This window comes from Mobula hypostoma, chromosome 24 (genome assembly GCF_963921235.1).
Source record: "Mobula hypostoma chromosome 24, sMobHyp1.1, whole genome shotgun sequence".
In the NCBI taxonomy this organism is placed as follows: Eukaryota; Metazoa; Chordata; class Chondrichthyes; order Myliobatiformes; family Myliobatidae; genus Mobula; species Mobula hypostoma.
In genome coordinates this window covers 320,001-337,772 of record NC_086120.1, presented here as the reverse complement: position 1 = coordinate 337,772, position 17,772 = coordinate 320,001, and the positions used below count along the sequence as shown (strand labels likewise).

At 43.4% G+C, this 17,772-nt stretch overlaps 2 protein-coding genes across 5 annotated transcripts in view; one reads left to right on the top strand and one right to left on the bottom strand.

Annotated features, from left to right (window-relative positions):
- The window catches only part of LOC134337621 (cystinosin-like), a 170,638-nt gene that overhangs the window by 75,835 nt on the left and 77,031 nt on the right, over positions 1-17,772 (bottom strand). Inside the window, exons 2-3 of one of the 4 annotated variants that reach the window (XM_063032797.1) lie at positions 11,287-11,399; positions 7,394-7,472 (exon numbers count right to left, since the gene is read on the bottom strand). In XM_063032797.1, the coding sequence (XP_062888867.1) occupies positions 7,394-7,457 (64 nt within the window). In that variant the 5' untranslated portion in view covers positions 7,458-7,472; positions 11,287-11,399. Of the gene's footprint in view, positions 1-7,393; positions 7,473-11,007; positions 11,262-11,286; positions 11,400-11,586; positions 11,690-17,772 lie in introns of those variants that run through there. The other 3 variants (XM_063032800.1, XM_063032798.1, XM_063032799.1) reach the window with 3 other exon arrangements.
- Positions 14,217-17,772, top strand: part of LOC134337623 (calcium and integrin-binding family member 3-like) — a 74,684-nt gene continuing 71,128 nt past the window's right edge. The window contains exon 1 of the mRNA XM_063032802.1: positions 14,217-14,243. The gene's annotated coding sequence lies outside the window, so the exon portion shown is untranslated. The remainder of the gene's footprint in view (positions 14,244-17,772) is intronic.

Below are 17,772 nucleotides of genomic sequence, written 5' to 3'. Positions count from 1 at the left end.
TATTGATTTGAGAAATAAAAAGTTAACAATATGAAGAACGGGTTTAAGATAGCCAAGTGGCCTATTTCATTTATCTCAACTCTGAATCATAATCAATTAAAGGGATCAAAGGACCTGGTAAAAGAAATAGGCTCAAGAGTTTTTTTTATACATGATTGATTTGGAATATGGGATATTATTATTAATATATTATTATTTGGAATATTTGGATCATATTACTGTGATTTAAATGTAATGTAATTCGTATTATTTACTTGTATCCTTATGAGTTGTGTATTTGTATTCATGTAATTTATATAATATCAATAAAGATATTTAAAAAGAAAAAGAAGAGTTTTAAGAAAGAAATGGTCAGAGTTAATGGCTGGTGGGGTTGGCTCAAAAAGAGTAACAGTTTACGAAGTTGCTGCAAGATTACACAGGTAATGGAGAAAGTGAGGGATGTAATGGCAAGGAACTTTGATTCACTGCAGAGCAGTGACATGGTCAATGAATGTCAGTGAGACACAATGTTTCAGGGGTATATAGTACATGGTTTGAATCTCACAACAGAACGTGGTTTGCTTCAGCCCAAGAATGTGATCCAGTTAAGAAAACACTGTAGTAGGGTATAAAATTAACATCTCCATTTATGTTCAAATGTGGAAACTATGATTATGTCAACTTGTAGCTAAACAAACAAAAAGGCTAGACTGTACAGGATTGTGCTTGTGAATCACTTCACAGAATGATAGTAATTCAGGAAGGAATGGAGATCAAAGATAGATCCATTGAAACAAATTAGGGAGCTGGTTAAAGTCTGAACTTCAGGCAATAAACAGGCTTTGAACAGAGGTGGATTGGATTTCTGAGGACTGGAGAGAGATTGAAATAGGATACATGAGTGAAATCAGCTGCAAGTATAGGCCAATAGGGTGGGGTGGAGGATGCTAAGAGTAGTTGGGAATGTTTGGCAGAGAGGAAAAGATCCACAAACTCTTTGATGCAAGGATAGGGAATGCTGGGAGAAGGCTTGAAGAGCGAAATTGGAGGACATGACTCAGTTATGTAGCAGATATGCTCCCTATTAAGAGAGCAAGTATGCAGAAAGTAGGGATGTATAAGATGATGAGAGGCATTGATCGTGTGGATAATCAGAGGCTTTTTCCCAGGTCTGAAACGGTTGCCACAAGAGGACACAGGTTTAAGGTGCTGGGGAGTAGGTACAGAGGAGATGTCAGGGGTAAGTTTTTTATTCAGAGAGTGGTGAGTGCGTGGAATAGGCTGCCGGCAACGGTGGTGGAAGCGGATACGATAGGGTCTTTTAAGAGACTTTTGGATAGGTACATGGAGCTTAGAAAAATAGAGGGCTACAGATAAGAATAGTAATTTCTAAGGTAGGGACATGTTCGGCACAACTTTCTGGGCCGAAGGGCCTGTATTGTGCTGTAGATTTTCTATGTTTCTATGAAAGGCCAGTGAGGTATGGCCAAACCAAAAGTAACAGAGAGAAGATATAAATGGCAATGTAAGCTAAGAAGCATAATGGAAAGTAGATTAATTAGTGAATAGTGGCAGAATGGTAAATGGTTTGGGGAGGAAGGTTGTGGTGATAGTAGTTCGGATCTTGGGTGTAATCAGTAGTTCAGTGTTCATTATTCAGAGGCCAGGATTGATCATTTGGAGATATAAACTCGGGTCCCATCAAGGCCATACAAACATTTTTACTTATTTATAAATGTCTCTGATCATTAGAGACTTCTGGAAATAGTAAAGGCACTTTGTAATGGTTGCAATATGGCCATGCAAATGCGAATGTCTGGCCAAAATGAGAGAGTGCGGGATTGACTGTGGGTTTGGGCTTGCTTAATGCTCCTGTAAAGCACCTCGCAAATACTCACTAGGTTAGGTAGGAGAAATGGAAAGAAAAATAAATATTTTTGGTTAATGAGCACTGTTCCAAATATAAGTTTCAAGGAGTGAAGCGAGGAAGATTTAAAAGGACACAAATCCTGATTCGGGTTTAATTCAGAGAAGGAAGACTGAGAATTTCGGAGCGGGAGTGTGGAGGAAGCCTTTTTTGAATTTTTCGGTTTTATTCATCAGTGTTGAGAGAGGCAGGACTGCACAGGCGTGTGACATCAGGGAGTGAAACCAGGAAGATTTAAAAGGAACACAGCCTTATACAGCGGGCAGCGTAGTGAGCTGGGAGCAGAGTGAAGGCTTAAGGGCTTTGGCTCAACGGGCTTAGGCAGAAACGGGCGAGGCGAAGAGGGTTTGGTTTTTCTTTTTTTTTTCCCTGTTATTTGAAGAGAGGGGGAAGTATGAGTGTGAGGGCAGTTTGTTGTTCTCAGTGCTGGATGTGGGAGGTTGTGGAGTCTCCCAGCCCCCCGGATGTCCACATCTGCATCAGGTGCATTGAGATGCAGCTCCCAAGAGACTGTGTTAGGAAACTGGAGCTGCAGCTCGATGACCTTCGTCTTGTCAGGGAGAGTGAGGAGTTGATAGAGAGGAGTTGCAGGCAGGTAGTCACACCAGGGCTAAGGGAGGAAGACAAGTGGGTCAAGGTTAGGAGGGGGAATAGGAAGAATCAGGTAATAGAGAGTACCCCTGTAGCTGTGGCTGTGCCCCTTGACAATAAGTACTCCTGTTTGAGTACTGTTGGGGGAGAAAGCATACCTGGGGGAAGCAACACTGGCCGTGCCTCCGGCACAGAGTCCGGCCCTGTAGCTAACAGGGGTAGGGAATGGAAGAGGAGGGCAGTAGTAATAGGGGAGTCAATAGTTAGGGGGTCAGATAGACGATTCTGTGGATGAAGTTGGGAGACCCGGATGGTAGTTTGCCTCCCTGGTGCCAGGGTCCGGGATGTTTCTGATCACTTCCAAGAGATCCTGAAGTGGGAGGGATAGGAGCCAGAGGTCGTGGTACATATAGGTACCAATGATATAGGTTGGAAAAGGGGAGAGGTCCTGAAAGAAGAATACAGGGAGTTAGGAATGGAGTTGAGAAAAAGGACCGCAAAGGTAGTAATCTCAGGATTACTGCCTGTGCTACTCGACAGTGAGAGTAGGAATGCAATGAGATGTAGGATTAATGCGTGGCTGAGAGATTCGAGCAGGGGCAGGGATTCGGGTTTTTGGATCATTGGGACCACTATTGGCGCAGGCATGACCTGTACAAAGGGGACGGGTTGCACTTGGATCCTAAGGGGAACAATATCCTCGCAGGGAGATTTGCGAGGCCTACTGAGGTGACTTTAAACTAGAATGGTTGGGGGGAGGGAATCAAATTAAGGAGACTAGGAGAGGGGAGGTTGATGTAGGGGAAAAGGAAGAAAAAGGTAACAAAGTTGTTTGCTTCATTAAGGATAAACAAAGAGTGGGAGGTGGAAAGTTTCTTAAATGCATCTATTTTAATGCTAGGAGCATTGTAAGAAAGGTGGATGAGCTTAGAGCATGGATTGATACCTGAAAATATGATGTTGTAGCTATTAGTGAAACATGGTTGCAGAAGGGGTGTGATTGGCAACTAAATATTCCAGGATTTCGTTGCTTCAGGTGGGATAGAATAGGAGGGGCAAGAGGGGGAGGTGTTGCATTGCTTGTCAGAGAATATATAACAGCGGTGCTCTGGCAGGATAGATTATTGGACTCGTCTAGGGAGGCTATTTGGGTGGAATTGAGGAATGGGAAAGGTGTTGTGACGCTTATAGGGGTGTATAATAGACCACCTAATAGGAACCGAGAACTGGAGGAGCAAATTTGTAAGGAGATAGCAGATATTTGTAGTAAGCACAAGGTTGTGATTGTGGGAGATTTTAATTTTCCAAACATAGAATGGAAAGCCCATTCTGTAAAAGGGCTGGATGGTTTGGAGTTTGTCAAATGTGTGCAGAATAGTTTTTTGGAGTAATACATAGAGATACCAACTAGAGAAGGGGCAGTGTTGGATCTCCTGTTAGGGAATGAGACAGGGCAGGTGACAGAGGTACGTGTTGGGGAGCACTTCGGGTCCAGTGATCACAACACCAGTAGTTTCAGTGTAATTATGGAGAAGGATAGGACTAGACCTAGGATTGAGATTTTTGATTGGAGAAACGCTAACTTTGAGGAGATGCGAAAGGATTTAGAAGGAGTGGATTGGGACAATTTGTTTTATGGGAAGGATGTAACAGAGAAATGGAGGTCATTTAAAGGTGAAATTTTGAGGGTTCAGAATCTTTATGTTCCTGTTAGGTTGAAAGGAAAGGTTAAAAGTTTGAGAGAGCCATGGTTTTCAAGAGATATTGGAAACTTGGTTCGGAAAAAGAGAGGGATCTTCATTAAATATAAGCAGCTTGGAGTTAATGAGGTGCTTGAGGAATATAAAGAATGTAAAAAGAATCTTAAGAAAGAAATTAGAAAAGCTAAAAGAAAATACGAGGCTGTTTTGGCAAGTAAGGTGAAAATAAATCTTCAAACACGAGGAAATCTGCAGATGCTGGAAATTCAAGCAACACACATCAAAGTTGCTGGTGAACGCAGCAGGCCAGGCAGCATCTCTAGGAAGAGGTACAGTCGATGTTTGCAGCGTAGAAGATTGAGGGGGGACTTGATAGAGGTGTTTATGAGGGGGATTGATAGAGTTGACGTGGATAGGCTTTTTCCATTGAGAGTGGGGAAGATTCAAGCAAGAAGACATGAGTTGAGAGTTAAAGGACAAAAGTTCAGGGGCAACATGAGGGGGAACTTCTTTACTCAGAGAGTGGTAGCTGTGTGGAACGAGCTTCCAGCAGAAGTGGTTGAGGCAGGTATGATGTTGTCATTTAAAGTTAAATTGGATAGATATATGGACAGGAAAGGAATGGAGGGTTATGGGCCGAGTGCAGGTCAGTGGGACTAGGTGAGAGTAAGAGTTCGGCACGGACTAGAAGGGCCAAGATGGCCTGTTTCCATGCTGTAATTGTTATATGGTTATAACTTTCAGCAATACTATTTTGTATTTGTCTGTTTTTCTATTTTTTGTTAAGTATGCTTGAATTCTTGTTGGTTCAGAATAAGTCCACTGGATTTCCCTCAGTACTCTTGATTAATAAACCATTTCAATCATCACTGTTAACTTGACTTAAAATACTGCAGGTTCAGTATAAACACTTGATTTTAATAAATGTATTAATTTATGGGAATCTGAGTGTCACTGGTTGGGCCAGCGTTCACTGTCTGTCTGCAGGTGATTACAAGGTGTCACTTGAACATTTGCCCTTTTCTACTAAATATTCAGACAGCAGTTAGGAGCCTTCAACTTTCCTGTGGGACATTTAAGGCAGACCAGGCAAGGAAAGCCAGGCCTTGCTCTTACCCACTCACTCAATTTGCCCACATCCCCATACAGACTCTTTACACTTCCGCTATACTCACAATATCAGAGCAAACTTTTATAGTGACAGGTTAGGATCCAAGCACTGATTAATATATTTAAAATTAAAGGTACTGATCTGTCAGAAATGGACAAGTTCTAAGCAATTTCAAGACTGGGTATAAAAGAGGCCACTTGTAATCAAAACTAAAATAACTCACTGGATTTTTTTTTCCACCCAGAATATGATTAGAATGTGGAAGTCACTACCACAGAAATCCGTTCAGGCAAATAGCAAACATTCGTTAAGGGGAAGCTAAATTAATGTGTGGCAGATTATTATCTGCCTGCACTACACTTTCTCTAACACTTTATTCTGTACTGTTATTGTTTTCCTTTGTGCTACCTCAGTGCTCTGCTATAATGATTTGTATGATTGGCATACAAGGTAAGTTTTTTTTACTGTATCTCAGCACATATGACAATAATTTTAAACTCATCAATTTACCAAAACCAACTCTGCCTGCCCACAGCTCTAGTCTCCATTCAAGGGCCATGACACCAATGAAGAAATTGCAAAGAAAAAACGGAGCTATTATGAGAGGTTACAGCAATCCTGAAGACTGAACATATGGGTTTGCACCTCTAAGAAAAACCTTGGAGGCACACCAGTAGAGGATGCAAAAAGATTGGTCTGTTTGGCTGGAGAATATTGGATGGCTTCTCTCATTTGGATTTTAGAAGAATTAGTAATCTCACTGATGCCTAAATGATTCACAGAAGGATTGACAAGGTAGATACGATGATGTTATTTTCTCTAACTGGAGACTCACAGTAAATAGTTTAGATAGGGGTTGGGAGAAATTTTGGAATTCTGTACCTCTAGAGGACTATAAGTTTGCTGAGCAGTGCACGTGCAAGGCAAAGTCATATTTTTGGATAGTGAGGATATTGTGGGATAGAAACATCAGAAAGTGGGATTGAAGCAGAGGAACAGCCATGGTTTTACTCAATAGCTGGGAAGGCTCCTAAGTCCAGAAAAGCTTTGCTGTGTCTCTTTGATTCACTCCCCACCATGTACATTCCCCTGAAATCACAGATACAATAGCGGTCTTTGCACTTCGTCCTTTCCACCATCCAGGGACCTAAACACCCCTCATCAGGTTAGACAGAGGTTCACATGCACCTCTGTCAACACTGTCTATTTCAATTAGTTTTCACAATGTGGTCCTCTGTATGATGATGAGACCAGTTGCACACCAGGCAACCACTTTTCTGAGCATCTGCTCTCTGTCCACTATGCTGATTACCCCGATTGCTAGCCATTTCAACTCTCCTTCCCATTCCTATCTGTCCATCTTGGGCCTCCTCCACTGCCAGAATGAGGCCAAATGCAAACTACAGGAACAGCCCCTCTTATTCCCCCAGGCAGTCCACAATCCAAAAGAATGAACACTGAATTTCCTGATTTCAGGTAATCCATCCAAAATGGTTCCTTTCTCTATCCTTCTCATCCACCCAGCTCTGCATACACACATTCTACACACCCCACACCAAGACTTTTGTCATCCAGTTTCTTTCTCCTCCCACATTCGTCTGCCTATCACCCACATACCGCTCCCAGTGGGTCATCTCCCTGCCTGGTTCCCATCTGCTCAGCCACCACCACTATTTGTTTCTAAGCTCCAGCTTCCATTTTTATCAGTTGATCACCTGCAGCCCTCCTTTGCCTCCATCTATCACCTCCCAGCCACTGTCACTCTTTCCATCTTTTTCTTCCCCCACCTCAATCTATCTGCCAATCAACCGATACAACCCAGATCCAGCTACTGCTTCTCAGCTCTACCCCATTCCGCTTCATCAGCTCTTTATACTGGGTATCTTTCCATTGCTCTTTCAGTCCACATGAAGGATGTTGGCCTGAAATATTAACTGTCCATTTTCCCCTACAAAAGCTGCCTGACCTGTTGAGTTCCTCCAGAAATTTGTTAGTTGCTCCAGATTCCTGCATCTGCAGTATTTTATGTCACCACTAAAAACTAATTGGTTCAAATGAGTTGATTCTACGCTGGATACTCACGGCACTGTACTTCGAGTCGGAATAAATAGTAGAGGGGAATCAACAGCATTAATTGGAGTTTCATCCTTCAGATTTAAACCTAGATAGAAACAGGAAATGTGTGTCAGAAATTAATTATGTAATGTCTATAGGACTTGGAAACGCTGAGCGTTTTGCTTGTAGAGGACCTTACAATGTTCTCTGTGAGCAAAGTTCAGTTCTTGATTCAGTTCCTTAAAGCTAGATTAGATTTGCTGTAAAGTGTAGAATACACATTTTCCATATGAATCCAATACACAAGTATCTAGTGATGTGAATGTGATATTTAAGAGGCAGGTGCAGGTAGGGAATGGAAAGATATGTATGAAGACCGGACAGATGGGATTATTTCAATTTGGTATCATAGTCAGTCAAGACTACGGCCAAAAGGACCAGTTCTTGTGCTTTACTGTAGTGTTGCAGCATGGAAACATGCTCTTTGGCTCATCTGGTCCATGCCAACCAAGATGCCCCATTCAACGCAGTTCCATTTGCTCAAACCTATGCTCTCTAGTTCGTGCCTCATTCTGGTGTCTTCCCTCTTCCTTTTCAGTCCCGAAGAAGGACCTCAGCTGAAATGTTGACTGTTTATTCAGTTTCATAGATGTTGCCTGACCTACTGAGTTCCTCCAGCAACAGTGTCTGTTGCTTTTCTATTTGTTCATGTTGGCCCATAACCTACCGAACATTTCCAATCCATGTATTCGTCCAACGTTATTGTACCTGTCTTAATCACTTCCTTCTGCAGCTCATTCAATATACATGATTCCCCATTTTGGAAAAAAAGGCTATAGATTCGCCCTATCTATGTTCCTCATGATTATATATACCCCTCCAAGGAATGAAGTCCGAACTTGTCCAACTTCTCCCTATAACTTAGTCCCTCAAGTCCTGGCAATATTGTAGTAAATCTTTCTTCTATTCCTCCAGTTTCATTAAGGTGTGATCAAAACGGAACACCAGCCTCACCAGCATCCTGTACAACCCACGCCACAACCCCACAATCTTTATACTCAGGCTGCTGAACACCAGTGTGCAAAAAAACCTTCTTCACCACCAACTGACTCCACTTTCAGGAACCATATACTTGAACTCCAAGGTCCATCTATCCTGGAACACTCTCCAGGGCTCTACTGTGAAAGTCCTACCTAGATTTGAATTTCCAAAATGCAACACCATGCACTTATCTGCTCTATGTTCCTCCACCTTTCTGTATGTATAAATTATTGGTATTTTCATATTTGACTGGAAATCTCAATGTGAAGAAATCAGCACAGACACTAAAGAAAGGCAATCGGTCCAGTTGATCCTGTTACCACTGCATAACTTAATGACTAACCTGCTTAACTCTATTTACTTATCATGTCAACATCTATTGACACCTTTGCCTCAAAAATCTGGTGAATACTAATACCTGGCCAAGATTTGCTCTCGGGGAAAAAACACACCAAATTTCTAGTGACTGAGCAAGTAAGTGACACGCAACATTATTGCTGAATAGAGTTTGAAATTAGTGGAGTTCAATCTGATAGTTTGAAAAAGCACTCATTATTTTAAATTGTGGTCCATTTCTCAAATCGTTTGAATATAATTTCAGTTCCCTTTTATCCACCTGTTACACTAACAGGAGAGGCAGCTTGTTTAAAATGTGTTGCAAATTTATAGTATGATTACTTCTAACATGAACTTTATAACTCCCAACAGCATGCTTGGTTTTAAAATTTGTACTCAACTGCTCCAACTTCCACAGGACTATTAGCCACTCATCTGTAAGGCCTGATCTAGTAAGATTCTGGTCAATGGTACAGCACAGGAGGTCAGAGATCATAATGGCAAGCAATGTCAAGGCCGACAGTTGAAAATCACACTTGTTAATGGTTGTTATCCAGTACTTGTGTCATTACATATTTGCCACTTATCAACCATGCCTACACGTTGCAGCAACCTAGATAAATGTGAGGTGGTTCATTTTGTTAGGTCAAATATGATGGCAGAATATAGCGTGAATGGTAAGACTCTTGGCAGTGTGGAGGATCAGAGGGATCTTGGGGTCCGAGTTCATTGGACACTCAAAGCTGCTGCGCAGGTTGACTCTGTGGTTAAGAAAGTATACACTGCATTGGCCTTCAGCAATTGTGGGATTGAGAGGTAATATTGCAGCTCCATAGGACCCTGGTCAGACCCCACTTGATGTACTGTGCTCAGATCCGGTCGCCTCATGTGGGATGTGGAAACCATAGAAATGGTGCAGAGGAGATTTACAAGGATTTGCCTGGATTGGGGAGAATGCCTTGAGAATAGGTTGAGTGAACTCAGCCTTTTTTCCTTGGAGCGACAGAGGATGAGAGGTGACCTGATAGAGGTGTATAAGATGATGAGAGGCATTGATTGTGTGGATAGTCAGAGGCTTTTTCCCCAGGCTGAAATGGCTAGCACGAGAGGGCATAGTATTAAGGTGCTTGGAAGTAGGTATAGAGGAGATGTCAGGGGTAAGTTTTTTTACGCAGAGAGTGGTAGGAGCATGGAATGGGCTGCCGGTGACAGTGGTGGAGGTGGATACGATAAGGGCTTTTAAGAGACTTCTGGACAGGTACATGGAGCTTGGAAAAATAGAGGGCTATGGGTAACCCTAGGTAATTTCCAAAGTAAGGACATGTTCGGTACAGCTTTGTGGGTTGAAGGGTCTGTATTGTGCTGTAGGTTTTCTATGTTTCCATTTATTATAATTCAATTATAGATATGTATACAAATGAAACAACGTTTCTCTGGGACCAAGCTGCAAAGCACAGTACGTATATCATATACAGCACACTTAATAATCTTAAGAGAATAATAAAGTATTCTATAGATTTACAATTTTACAAAAAAGTACATATATGGCATATAGTTAAATATACAGCAGTATAATGCTACTGCCACTACCATAAATAATGTGTACTGGGAAGTAGCAGAGTGTTCAGAAGTCTCAAAGCCTGGGGGTGGGGAGAAACTGATATCCCGCCTAACAGTTCTTGTCTTTATACTGTGGTATCTTCTGCCTGATGGTAGGAGGTCAAAGAAATTGTGCGATGGATGAGAGAGGTCCTTGACTGGGGACTCTGCAAACGCAATGCTCCTGATACAGTATATGTCCTGGACGGGATGGGGGATGGGGGGCGGTAGATGTGAGGTAGAGCCCACGGTTGTATCATCGTCAAATTTAAGGTAAGTTAATATCTTACATTGCAGTATGTTATTTTATCTATTAATTTATTTACTTAGAGATAAAGCGCGGTCCTTTCCGCCCGACGAGACCCCCAAAGTGTGGGTGATCTGAAGTGGGATAGAGGCTCAGTCAGGTCAAATAAGGAGCTGGGTTTGCCTGGCCTGCTCAGTTCCTCCAGCATTTTGTGTGTGTTGCTTGGATTCGCTGCTGTCAGGCTAAGGAAATGGCGTGGCCGTAACAGGAGCCGAGTTGCCGGTTTCTTACATGGGCAAAAAATGCTGGGTCCCGCCATTATTACAAGTGAAACACAGAATCCCAGGTTAAACCCTTTCTCGGGTTGCGGTTCAGCCGACAGATCCCTGATCTAGTCCGAAACACGTAGGCGCTCTACCTGCAGAAATGAGTAAGAAACGGCAGAACAATCCTAGCACGAACATGTCTCCACCGATCATCAGTCGGAGGTCACGGGGAGAGCCGGCAGCTGCCCATAGTACAGTACACGCAGAGTGCCGGGGGATCTCGGCAGGTCGGGCAGCATAGGAAGGCATAAACAGTCCGCGTCTCGGGCGCTCCGGCAGTGGGAGCTGTCCTGTCCGATCTTCACCCCTTCCCTTCCCTTCCCGTCCCAGTCTGACCACCAGCCCTCTTTCACTCCTCTCTCCTCACCCACCTGCTTCCACTCCCCAACTCCGAGCCGCTGCCGTCCTCGCCCAACGCCGAGCCGAGCCGAGCCGAACCCAGCCCGCAGCACCGTCATGTGATTCCAGTATGGACAGCCACTTCCTATGAACGAGGAAGCCGGCGTTAGAGACGGAACATTCAAAGTTCAAAATGATTTATTATCAATGTACGCTGAGACTCGTTTTCTTGCAGGCAGTTACAAAACTCAATCGAACCCGTTAAAAACCCACATAACAAAGACCGTTAAGTAACCAGTGTGCAAACAATAAAAAGTAAACAATTAACACACAGAACATGAAACGCAAATCCCCGAAAGTGAATTCGCAGCCGCAGAGTTAGTTTAGAGCTGAATCGAGTAAATCTCGCAGAGTAGTGAACTAAAAACCGGTTCATCCTTTTCCCTCAGCTTTGACGTCTTGATCTTTTTAATCTGGTTCGGCGGCTTGGGAAGTAGGAGTCTGGTCAGCCCGCAGGTCTCACTGCAGACTCTCCTCGGCACCCACCTGTCCTCACGGATAGCCACAAGAAGGGATGGTCACCTAAAACCGGAAGAGTTTGTATTCATGTCGTTCAATTGTACATTAGCCAGGCACAATATCGTGTTGTTCTAGTTTATGTTGTACCTCACCCTGACAGTGGAAAAGGCCAGTTGGTTTTCTCCACTGCCATTATGGAAGGAATGGATAGTCGAAATGGCATTGAGCTGGAATAGACCTGAGGTGCTTGCCAATCACTTGCCCAGTCCCATTCATGTCGAGCAGGGTCCACTGAGGGCTCTGAATGGGGTAGATAATGTTGGAGGAGGTGTACGTCTGAAGGGCTGTTTAGGTCCCTGGGTGGTGATGAGGAAGCTGCTGTAGGAACAAGGGGAAAGTGACAGGGAGCAAGGTGAGTAGACCAGGTAATCACAGAAAAGTGGTCCCCACAGAAAGCAGGAATATTGCAGGGGACAGGGAGAGGTGGGTGAGGAGAGATGCATGGATTAGGAAATCAGAGAGGGGGTGGTCCTTGGCAGAAAGCTGGAGAAGGTATGGCTGGTGAAGATGGAAGAGGATGATGAGTTGAATGCTGAAACTGTTAGGGCAGACTCCAGGAGCTCTATTGCTCTTCTGCCTGGAGAGGAGTGTGATGAGAGCAGAAGGCAGAAAAACATAAACTCTGGAACATTTAGAAGTCATTGGGTAAGTGCATGTATAGGAGGCATTTAAAAGCATGTGGGCCAAATACAGGCAAATAAAACTAGCTCAGTGGGCACTGTGGTCAGCTTGTTTTCAGACTGTATAACTATGACTAAACAGAGGAGATGCAGGAAAGAACTCTATCAACCACAGTAGAGGGAAGCTGTGTGTTCTGAAAAGAGGTCCTGGAAGCCCTGGAATGGAAAGTCTCACCTTGAGAGCAGCTGCGGTGGAGATGCAAAAACTAGGAGAAAAAGGTAATATCTTTATAGGAGCAAATGTGGGGATAAACTATTTTCTGTAGCAGTTAGACTCGGTTAGTTTATAGTACGTATCAGTGATAAGCAGGGCCGGACTTTAGGCAGGGCTAGGCTGGGCTGCAGCCCAGAGGCCCGAGCTGCAGAGGGGCCCAAAATAGGTAGCCATCATCATGGCGAACAAAAAAATACGAGAGTGGAGTAGAGAAAAGAAAAAAGAAACAAGAAAAAGAGGACCGTGAGAAAGAAGCATTAAAAAAGACATTGAAATTGACAGAATTTTTTAAACCTGTTCTCAATGATGCAGCAGTACCATCGCTCTTGTCACAGTCTGAAACCGGTGGACAAATGGAGACTTGTTCAACAGCTAGCGCTAGCACCAGTGTTAGCACAGGACCACCGTCCTTGCCACAGTCAGCAGCTAACGTTGAAGAGGCAGAGAGCATAACTTTGGGATTCCTGACTGATCCTGCTCGCTGGGGAAAGGAAACGTTAGATGATTCAGTCCGAGCGTACTGGGCTAAGAAAGGGCCGGAGTCCTGCCAGAATAAGGATGTGGATATCAATGCTTCAGAACGAGTATACAAACAGAAGAGATGTTTTCTTCAAACGCAAGCTCGTAAATGGTGAGTACATATCAAGACAATGGCTCTTATAGTCCCCTTCCACCGGCTGTGTGTTTTGTTTTGCATGCCACATCTTCAGTGATGGTAACTGTCAGTCCATCTTCGAAACTGGCTTTAGCGACTGGAAACATGCCGCTGAGCGCATAGGAGAGCATGAAAATAGTGACCACCACAGGAAAAATGTAGGAAAGAGAGCAGTAGCTGTGTGGAACGAGCTTCCAGCAGAAGTGGTTATGGGCTGAGTGCAGGTCGGTGGGACTAGGTGAGAGTAAGCGTTCGGCACGGACTAGAAGGGCCAAGATGGCCTGTTTCCGTGCTGTTATGGTTGTATGGACATTTAAAATAAAATAATTATTTATTCCAACATCTCTGGTTATATGGTTATATGGAAAATGATACTGACTTATGCTACACTAGCGTCTGACAGTGGAAGAATAGATACAGAACTGCAAAAACAGTTTGAGTCAGAGTGTGTCTACTGGACCGATGTATTGAGAAGAGTGTTGGTGGTTGTGAAGTTTTTGGTCGAGAGGGGACTGGCTATCCAAGGCTCCAGTGACATATTTGGCAGACCTGATAATGGCAACTACATAGGCTCAGATCCACAATGGGACAGGACAGGCTGAGTCATCTTACTCTGATGTCACTTGAAAGTGATCTTGTTCGGAAACTGGATTTTAGTGATCTGATCAAGGACTTTGCTGCAAAGAAATCCAGAAGAACTAGGCTTTAATTTTGAAAAACAAACCTCTGACTTTGTAAATATCTAGGCTTGTGTGTCAGTGCTGTTCCTGTTTTTGTGGCAATAGGCTAATAGCTGACTGTTTACAAACTTAGTAACTAATAAGTGGTCTTTACTCTGCAAGCCACACAGCACAGCAATAGGTTAGTATGTGCTACATCTTATTTTTCAGAAAGATTGTTGGAGTATTTCCTAGTTTGCCATAGTGCCATCTCTCTTGGCCTTTTTGTCTCTCATTTCCATTTTACTTTCTCAGAACACACGGTTGAGAAAAATACCAGATAAAGATGCTTTGGTATTGTTTGAGAAATAAGGCCTGTAGTATGTGCAGAAATAGCTAAATGAAAATTTAAGATTGGTACATCATACTTGTCTCTCTTATAACTTTACTAAGCCAACTAAGCCTAGGTCAATTTTTGAGTGCTTTAGATGTTGTCCTTCAAACTAAGAATCTACAGTACTTTCTGTCCTCCCTCATAAGGCCTGTAAGTTTATAGCCTAAACCAATGTCTTGGTCCACAGCTTTGATATTTAGACCAGTACGACCTTTGCTCTTCTTGCCTTTTTTTGCTTGGTACAGCAGCATTTTACGGTGTTGGCAGGGGCCCATCAGGACTGTAATGTATTGCGTGAGTATTCGTAGCGTCAGAGTACATATGATGTTAGGATGTAGAGAGGTAAAAAATGGAAGTCTGTTGAATAAAAGTGGTTGTTCAATCTACAGCGGTGTCCGAGTCACATCAATATTACATGGTGTCAGAAGAAATCACAAAAAAAAAGGAAGAGAAGACAGGTGTCACAGTTACAGCCACCGTCAAGTTTCAGCCTACAAGGTAATCTTGCTGAGAACTGGAAAATATGGATCCAGAAGTTTGAGCTGTTTTGCACCACTAGCAGCGTAGCTGAAAAGACGGAGAAAGTGCAATGTGCTACGTTTCTGCACGTAGCGGGAGAAGAGGCAATAAAGGTTTGCAACATGTTTGTCTTCCAAGATGATGAGCAAGATGAAATTGAAGTGCTGAAGAAAAAGTTTCAAGGTTACTGCAAACCGAGAAAAAACCTACCGTACATCCGACACATATTTTTCACAAGGGCTCAAGGACCAGTAAAGACCATAGACGCCTATGTAACAGATTTGAAGAACAAGGCAAACGACTGTGAGTTCAGACAACTGCATGACTCTTTAATATGTGACAGGATTGTATGCGGCACATGAGATGATCATATGAGAGACAGGCTATTGAGAGAGGCGGACCTTACATTAGAAAAGGCAATTGATGTTTGCCGTGCCAGCAAGATCATGACAAGTCAGTTTAAAATGCTCAATGAAAAGATTGAAGTGCACAAAATAAAAACTGTGAAAACTGATAAGAGTAGGACAAAGCCAGCTCCACAGGATGATCAAAAGGAAGTTAACTGCAACAGATGTGGTTATAAACATGGATACAGAAAATGTCCAGCCTTTGGTCAGATATGCAAGTTATGCCAGAAAAGAAATCACTTTGCAAAGATGTGCAAATCGAAGGAGCACGCAAGGAAAATGCACGCTGTGGAACAGATTGAGGGCAACAGTGGCATGTTCATTGGCACAGTTGAAGTGGAACAGGAGGTATGCGTCAAGAATATTGACAAAAAGTTTTGACACATTGAAGCAGTTGGTTACCAATTGTGACGAAAGAGGGTTACAAAAGTACACATAGACTAAGATGTTAACTGTCCTGTGCTAGCACCAGTGGGATCAACAGTTGATCTGCCACCTGTCTTCAGGAGAGAGAGATAAGTAAGACAATGGAGCAGCATTTGGAAATGTTAATGAAGAAACGAGAGAGTTTAACGGAAGGAAACACCAGTCTGAGTATTGTCAAGACCGGCTCCTTTTGAACCCTGAACTGTTTGAAGTGTGATGGACAGGCGATACCCCAGCAGGGGGATAAAAAGGGGCAGGTTCGCTAAGACAACATACACGACACCACGAGGTAACGAGACCCTGGAAGCAGTGTGCCCCCACAAGTTGGTGGGAGTTTTTGGAGGACTGATGGCGGGACCAGCCATAGACGCACAGGGTGGAAAGATATGGTCGGCGGGAACCAGGTGTGTGTGTCCACCCTTGCCTGGGTGCCGGGTTCACCGCAGAGGAACGATCATATCTGGAATGGAGGGGTCACAGTCGGTGACCTCAGAAGACATTACAAAGGGCTCGCCCGAAAGCTAACTGTGAGGAATATCAAAGGTCTGTTGAATCCGATTTGAATATCAGCATTCGCTCTCTCTCTCTCTCCCCAACGGCGATTACTGCAAACTGAACAAAACTGAACTCTGTCACTTGTGATTGAACATTTTACCCCTAGACTGCGATAGAGCTGAGTGACCCTATTATCCTAGTTCTGTATACATGTGTGTTTATTCATTGCTAACCTGTTGCATTTATATCCTTACTATTAGAGTACTGTGTTGCTTATTTCTTTAATAAAACTTTCTTAGTTCCAGTAATCCAGACTCCAACTGAGTGGTCCATTTCTGCTGGTTTGGCAACCCAGTTACAGGGTATGTAACACAGTGCACCAGCACTCAAGTTCTATGATGCCAATACACCAGTGACAATGTCTGTGGATGCCAGTTCGGAGGGAATAGGAGCTGTTATACTGCAGGATGGGAGGCATGCGGCATATGGATCACGAGCACTTACGGACTGTCAACGCCGATATGCTCAAATCGAGAAGAAATTACTCGCCATAGTTTATGGGTGTGAGAAGTTCCACCAATATGTATAAGGCAAAGAAATCCAGGTTGAGAGTGATCACAAACCACTTGAGAGCATCTTCAAAAAGCCACTCCACCAAGCTCCTATGAGGCTGCAAAGGATGCTTCTCAGGCTACAGAGGTACACTCTCACAGTCACCTATAAGCCAGGAAAAGAACTGTACATCGCTGATGCTTTGAGCCGTGTTTACTTCAAAGAGCAAAAGGAAGAGTTGCTAGGAAGAGAGCTGGAGGTCAACTGGGTTACACCTCAGCTACCCATCTCTGAGGAGAAGGGTTCAGGAAAGCGACTGCAGATGATCCTGAAATGCAAATGCTAAGAGACATTACAATGAATGGATGGCCAACAGAAAGAAAAGATGTTCCAAAGGAAATGCAGAAATACTGGACACTTAAAGACGAAATCAGCATGCATCAGGACTAATGTTCAAAACGGCAAAACTCATCGAAACAAAATGAGACAGGAAATGCTCAGCAGAATTCATGAGTCACACCTGGGGATAGTGAAATGTAAAGAAAGAGCGAGGGACATTCTCTATTGGCCAGGCATGTCAACTCAGATAGAGGACATTGTGTCTCAGTGTGCTGTCTGTAATGAAAACAAAAACAGCAATCCAAGAGAGCCTCTGCTTCCCCACCCACTACCAGGAAGACCATGGGAGAAGATTGGCACAGATCCCTTTCACTACAATGGTGCAGAATATCTGCTTTGTGTGGACTACTATTCAAAATATCCGGAGACCACCAAGTTAAGTGACACATCCAGTCGAGGTGTCATTATCGCAATGAAGTCGACATTCACAAGACATAGCATTCCAGATATTGTTGTCAGTGACGATGGTCCACAATATGCCAATGGTGAGTTCAGAGGGTTCTCAGAAAGATGGGAATTTCAACATGTTACTTCCAGTC